The sequence below is a fragment of the Poecilia reticulata genome, linkage group LG20 (assembly GCF_000633615.1).
Source record: "Poecilia reticulata strain Guanapo linkage group LG20, Guppy_female_1.0+MT, whole genome shotgun sequence".
In the NCBI taxonomy this organism is placed as follows: Eukaryota; Metazoa; Chordata; class Actinopteri; order Cyprinodontiformes; family Poeciliidae; genus Poecilia; species Poecilia reticulata.
The window spans coordinates 535,340-542,616 of record NC_024350.1 but is presented as its reverse complement, the minus strand read 5'-3'; the positions used below and the strand labels follow the sequence as shown (position 1 = coordinate 542,616).

The 7,277-nt window shown below is 42.0% G+C and overlaps 1 protein-coding gene across 1 annotated transcript in view; it reads right to left on the bottom strand.

Moving 5' to 3' along the window:
• The window catches only part of cubn (cubilin (intrinsic factor-cobalamin receptor)), a 155,737-nt gene that overhangs the window by 92,767 nt on the left and 55,693 nt on the right, over positions 1-7,277 (bottom strand). Inside the window, exons 17-19 of the mRNA XM_008438250.2 lie at positions 5,084-5,274; positions 4,667-4,823; positions 2,947-3,122 (exon numbers count right to left, since the gene is read on the bottom strand). Coding sequence (XP_008436472.1) covers positions 2,947-3,122; positions 4,667-4,823; positions 5,084-5,274 — 524 coding nt within the window. The remainder of the gene's footprint in view (positions 1-2,946; positions 3,123-4,666; positions 4,824-5,083; positions 5,275-7,277) is intronic.

The window sequence follows — 7,277 nt, the reverse complement described above, 5'->3', positions numbered from 1 at the left end:
TAGTTTGGCCAACATTTGTTCATATGACACTATTTCCAACATTAATTCCAACCAGTCCTTAATATTTGGAGCGGATGGAGATTTCCATAATCTGAGGATTATTCTGGCAGCCGTGACCGTCCCCACCTGCATTACAGTATTTTGGTGTTTTGACATATTAGGCATCACTGTTTGATCCCCCAACAAGCAGAGTCTTGGTGACATAGGTATCCCTAAACCTATCCACTTTCCAACGTACAGCAATACTGTTTTCCAGAATGGGAAAATTAGTTTACATTCCCAGAACGCATGTATAAAGGTTCCCGGGTCAGTTTTGCGTTTAGCCTCATTACTGATGTTTGAAGGTGAGTTTTCACTCAGAGGCTCGTGCTGAAGTGCAGAAAATCTGTTTTTCAGTGGGATTCCCACGGAGTCAGGATGTTTTGAGGCTCGGGCTGGTTGCTTTGTCCTTGGGAGCGGGGTCGATGGTGCCGTTTTGGTTCCAGCTGCTTGTTTGCTTTTCTTTGGCGGAGCAGGTGTTGAGGTTGAAGGTGGGTTTCAGCTCAGAGCCGGCCACGCTGATTCATCCAGGTGAGGGGTTCTCCCTGTTAGTCGTCTCATGGGATCTGCAGTGTGAGACTTTTGTTATGACTTGGTGCCCTGAGCGATCCAGGGTGAGCTGCTTGGTGCGGGGTGTACGACCTCTCCGCTGATTTGAGGGAGAGTTGTTTCATATCCACAGGTAGCGTTGATCTTAAATTCACCTCCACCCGTTGAATCTTTGTTTCTCAAAACTGAAGTCGTTGTAGAATACTGCTAATGTATTTGGAGTCGGACGGGGGCATTTTGCCCTAGTTCAACTTGGAGGTGAAGAAAAGTAAGGTAAAAATAAAAGTGAGAAAATCTCCCGGTCTTTAGGTTTGAAGTAATCCAGTTATGATGTCAATAATGTGAATAAAACTATAAAAATTGTGACTTTAAAAATAATTCACAAGCAAAGTTATCAGTAAGGATGGGAGAGAGCAGGATGAGCTGTTCCTCCTTCAGCTGCCAGAGTGAACTATATAGGGGCTGGTCCCTTGGTAGCCCTAGTCGAAGCTACCTGGATGAATATGTAAAGCCACTTTGTTAACATAAAGAATGTCAACAAAACAGTCCGACTCCGGTCGGCAAGGAGAGCCTTCCACGACTGGGCCGGGGCCGGACGATGGTCACCTTTCTCCGTTCGCGCACAGCGTGTTCGTGGAGAACGTGGTACTAAATGACCTGCAGACAACCTGATTATCAGGTCGGTAGGTAGATAGGTCAGTCAAACTTTATTAACAAACCAGCGTTCTGACAACTATCCCAGCATGCACCGCGCGCTTCTTCTTCTACGGGCGAAAATGAAGTCGGCGGCTGCTTACCATAGTTGCTAGACCTGCTGTGGCTCAATATTGGTCCATATATAAGGCGCAATGGATTATAAGGTGAACTGTCGGCTTCTGAGGAAATTAAAGGTTTTTAGGTGTGCCTTATAGTGCGGAAAATACAGTAATTCAATATTTGGAAGCATGGCCAACATGGACTGAATGGCTTCAAATCACTTCCTCCGCTGCCAGATAGAAAACTACGGGCAGACTTCAATTCTAAAACAGCACATCATCATTCACAACTTCTTCTGCTCATTGATTGGCCCGGTTTAAATTCTACTTAAATGAGAGAAAGCCCAGACTGTGCTGTAGGCAAGATTAGAATCGTGTGGAATAATATAGAAGGCAACGGCCAGCCTAAATCAACAGAAGAACAGCAGACAAAAACTATGGGATCATTAAGCAGAACACAGGAATGAGGCAACTTACAAAGATGATGAGGTTCAGACACAGGAAGTAAATAAGTACACTGTGATGAAGAAGAACTAGCCTAAATAGAAACTAAAGTAACAAAAGGAGAAACCCGGTGAACAATAACTTCAACTCCAAAATTTTAAAAATTCATCAAAGACAATACATAACAGAATAAGCACAAAGACTGAATCAGCTTTACCCAGCTGTTTATTGTGTCCAACTGTCATTTGTGAAACATGGGCATCATAACACCTGTTTTTATTTTACAAAATGCTAGATATTACTTTATATGCATATGACCATTTGTGACGTTGGAAAACAGCCATGAACTTAGTAAAAGAGATTTCACATTTTCTTGCAAACCTTGAGTACAGTGATCCCTCGCTATAACGTGGTTCACCTTTCACGGTCTCGCTGCTTCGTGGAATATTTTTTATGCAGTTTTTTTTTTTTTCACAGTGCATTGTGTTCTGCGTCCTGATTGGCTAAATAGTCTCTGCGGTTCTTCTCTACCTGTGTGCCAATAACGTTACACGTTATATTTATATTTAAATATAAGTAATAAAGATTGGCCATTCAGCAGATGGAAACTGAAACTTTGAATGCCTGCTGGAAAAAACTGGCCAGAATCAGCGCAAAACCCGACCGGAGGCTCGCTTGATGAGATCCATCACTCTGCCGTAGATCCAGCTGTGAATCTCACGGGGCAGGTTGGAGGAGACGCTTTAATGATATGACTCCGGATCACATTAAGGCCTGATTGATGAACACGCACATCCGCTGATCTGAAAACAGGTTTTGTTCTTTGGTTTCAATGTAGAGTATTTAATTATGCCGTGTAATAATCGTAAAACATAAAGGTAACTATACTTCGCGAATTTCACTTATCACGGGTTATTTTTGGAACGCAACCCCCGCAAAAAACAAGGGATCACTGTATACCAGAATTTAAGATGTGCTTATGGTAAGTCAAGTGGCTTACAACATAGCTGTTCATCCTCGTTGTTTTCCTATTTACACACACCATTAAAGAAACAGAATCTAATTTATTTCCATGATGACTTCTGGACCCATTTCTCTTACGTCATATAAATTGATGTCATGTAAAAATGAATTAATGAAGTTAACTGAAATACTTCACCTCAACAAAGTCATATCTGCAGGAGCCTCCTTCAACATCAAACGACAGGAAATTCAATGTGACCACGTAGCCCTCTTGTTGGTTGATGACCCACTCACAGACTTTGTTGTGGGGATAGGGATTTGGGTAGTATGGAGACCGGAACTCTCCAGTTCCAGAAAGGGTACCTCCACAAGCTAGGAAGAGTGGAAAAAAAGAAAAAAGAACAATATTCATACATATGTGACTGAAGAATTGGAGAGAGGGAAGACTGGGCTTCCTGACTTAGGCTGCTACCCAACGGCTCACTAATGAAGCACATCTTGTGCTTCATTAGTGAGCAAGTGACTTGGAGCTTAAATCTCTTTGATGTTGTATTACTGCTTTGTGTGTGGCTTTCATGAGGTGTTTTATATCACTGGTCTGTCTGATAAACCTGTTAGTCTGACAGTGATGTGAACAGGGTGAATTATATTCTTTAAAATAAGATAAATTTTAACAATACTTTCAAGTATATTCATGCATAACTATAAATCTGATAAGTTGGAAAGTGCGCTTAAAAAGATTAAAATATTTGAGGGTTTAAGTGTACCTAAGATGGTCAAATATTTGAATGAAATTCAGCAGTTACTAAGTCAGTCACTTTCCGGGAATTCTACAGCAAGCCCTGAACATCCTTATACAACCTTCTTTGAGATGCTAGACTGCTCTTTTTAAGTTGGCTGCTTTCCTAAGGTGCTTATAGAGGCTAACTTGCTCTGCTGAGGGCCGTTTGCGAACTGTGAAAAAGGGCTTAGCCCATTCCAGGTGTATTCACCTTTTGCTTTTTTGCTGCACCATTATTTTAGAGATCATCAAAAAAAAATTATATTTAAAGAAGGTCTGAGTAAATAGAGAAATCAGCTTTCAAATGATCATTTGTTTGTAAAAGAAAAAGTGCTACCCAGACCAGAATCTCCAGGTTAAATCAGGAATTAGCTGTCATAATTCTGAATAATTGAGTGTGTTTTCTCTTTTCTGCGCCTCAGTCTGCTGGAGTGGTGCCTGCTTAACGTTGCAGTCTGCTGCGTCTGGAGCGGCTTATATGCAGTTGACCCCCATTAGTCATGGGGTTTAGGGACCATCACCACCCTTGAATGGCTGAAATTTGCAGATACTTAAGACTCTCTCTAAGCCTGCTTATAACTTTCACTACACAGAAGCTAACATCCTTGGTCTCCCTTATTGCTGCTTTTGGGCGTCCAGTTAATCAGTGGCAACAAAAATGAATGACACTCCTGGATTGGCTGATTTACAAATATCAATTGGACCTAGATATTTCAGTTTCTCTCTCTCTTTGAAATATTTTCAATATCCTCCACAAAACAAATTCTGTGAATAGGCATATTTTCATTTGAAGTCATATACCACATAAAAATCTGTGATTAGGGCTATCCATAAAAACTGGGCTGCGAATAGGCAGGTGTCCATTATACAGAAGCTCTTCCTTGCTTGATGGCAGCCCAATTTGGCAGTATCAAGACCTCTCATGATATTCTTGACTAAATCATGCATCATTGTTCACACAAGGCCCCCACAAGTGCCAAGGAGTCCTTTTCTTCAAGGCACTTCAAAAAAGTTTCTTTACAACAAGGATTGCCTCAGTTTGTATAAATCTTGTCTGTCCTTCATGTCTCTATTGTTATGGTTATTATCCAAACAACACAAAATACCACTCGCTTTGTTATGTATAAAACCTCACCAACACTGTAGGCAGCCCTGAAACCAGCTCGGCTGACTGAACTGTCAGACTTAAAACGGATCCAGAGAGAGTTGGAGGACGAGTGAATCGGAGCTGGCAGGGTGCTCCCACAATATTTCCCTATCAGTGGATCAGTCTCCATTCTCCCGTCACGGACCTAAAGAACAAGAAGACAAATGCTGGAGATAAAAAACACTCAATTTTAATTCAGGCAGGTTACAAATTAAGGCTCAGCATAGCAACTGCCCACACCCCATGATGATTCAGCTCACTTTAAAACATGAAGATCAAATTAATGAAAAAAGCTCTGGATATGCCTAATCATTCAGATTTTGCATAAAGGTTAAAAAAATTTGACTAAAAATAATCTCACAAATGATTCAAGCTGAAAATTTAGGTATAGTTAAGAAGTCTTACCTCCACATAGTCAAAAGAGCAATCACTATGATTCTCCAGCTCCAGGTTAGTGAAGTTGAGAGCCACCTGTTCACCTGGAGGCAATGTGATCAAATAAATGCACTGCCGGTTGTGGGCATAGTTGTTCGGCCAGTTGGGAGATATTAGGATCCCCTCACTGTCAGTGAATGTACCACCACAGCCAGGATCACCTAAAAAGAAAATAAAAAACATTAAGTACAATTAGCCAAACACTTGTATAGCACTTTATCAAGTCCAGTTGCTGTAACTCTGGTATTAATACATTCAATTTAAGTAGTTTATTACATTCCATTAGGGGCTCTAGTACACTAAACATCAGTGGCGCAACTACAGATTATTTAGGTGGATGCGAAACGCCCCCCTTTCCGAAAGGAATGTCAGGTTGAAGGAGCGACGCTCACTCGCTCCCCCCCCACCCCCAGGCGAAGATACGTGAAGTGTGAAACTCGCTACATTCACCTCATTATGTCCACGAGGTGGAGGAGCGTAAGACGCGCTTAAGTGTATGGGAAAACATCATTGGCGCGCCGCCCCCTCCAGACTGGGTTTTGGCGCCCCCTCTGGTGCTGCGCCCCTATGCGTTGCATACGCTGCATACCCACTTTTTGCGCTACTGCTAAACATAGTAGTACATTGAGCATGGTCATGTTCAATGTACTACAGTGAACATGGTTATGAAGAATTCAACTATTTCTTCATTACTCAAAAAATTTAAGGCAAGTTATTTTGACTTTTTTAAGCAGATGCAGTTTTTCTGAGTTTACAGAACATTTTGTGATTTGTAACTTAGCACCTTGGAAATGTTTAGATGGCATAAAGGCATATAGATTGGATGGATGGATAGAATGATATTCAGTTAACCTGATACTGAGCTGTAAAGAACCAGTCTAGACTACATCTTGCTAAACTGTACTGTCTTGGTAACAGATGAGACCTTTTATAGTAACCACTGTACTTTTATACTTTTATATTTGGGTTATCAGCAGAGGTTGGTGGTAACTAACTATATACTTGAGTAACTTTTTGGTAAAAGTATGCTTTTAGAAGTAGCTTTACTACATTGTACATTTCTCTTTTACTTGAGTAATAATGAAGTATTGCTACCCATTACCAGATTTGTGGCAACTTTACTCTCTGTCAGTAGCTTTACTGATTGAAGAACAATCATGTTTAAACGAAAATTACATGAAACACAGAGACATACAATTCATGCTAAAGGGAGACTTTTTGTTTGCAAACAAGCTTCTCTGCGAAGGCGGACAATTTTTTGTCTCTGCCCATGCCTGCCCTGTTTTTATCCACTGTTTTTCTATATTTTTGGAGCCTTTCTTTGAACATCATCCAAATTTACAAATTATGGATCTGGTCAACCGATCTCTCAATGCAATTAATCAAATTTTCTCAATGAGAAGTCTGGGCACAGGAGAGCCCTCTTGTCCTGCAGGGACACACCCGGCGGGATTCACCCTGGATTTATTCATGATACCAGGATTTCTGCTGTTTGGAGCTTGCAGATTCCTGGCTTATCAACAAATTTGTGACGGACTTGGTCGAACTAGCGAACACTCGGACTGTTTGTGTGGGCTGAGACGCAAGTTGGATGCGAATCTTGCCGAGACTCGCAGCCCAGCTGAGGACTCTAAAACTCACAATGGAATCGATCTTGGAGAAGTTGCTGGTTTCGGCTCAATGGAACGACCAAACTAATTTGGATAATTGGGAACTGAGATGTATCGGAGAGACTTTAGGGAAGATTAAAATTTATAATCTTCCCGACCTAAGACATTCTCTATCTGAATTGGCATTCTCAGTGTGGCCTTGGACGGGCTTCATATTTCCAATCTCCTTGAAGATATGTAAACAACACTCTTCCCTCCTCAACCCCTCCTGTATCCATGCAGCGGTGGAGCTGAGCGCTTTTAATCCAGAGAAGGACTTAGATTCCTTCTCTGGTGTGTAGTGAGGGTCTGCTGGGAACGTCTGGCAGAACTTCGAGCATGTCCCGGGGGAGGTGGGGGACATTGAGTCTGAGTGGACCATGTTTCATACCTCCATTGCCGAGGCGGCCTATCGGAGCTGCGGCCGCAAGGTTGTTGGTGCCTGTCGCGGCGGCAACCCTCGAACCTGTTGGTGGACACCTTCGGTGAGGGATGCTGTCAAGCTGAAGAAGGAG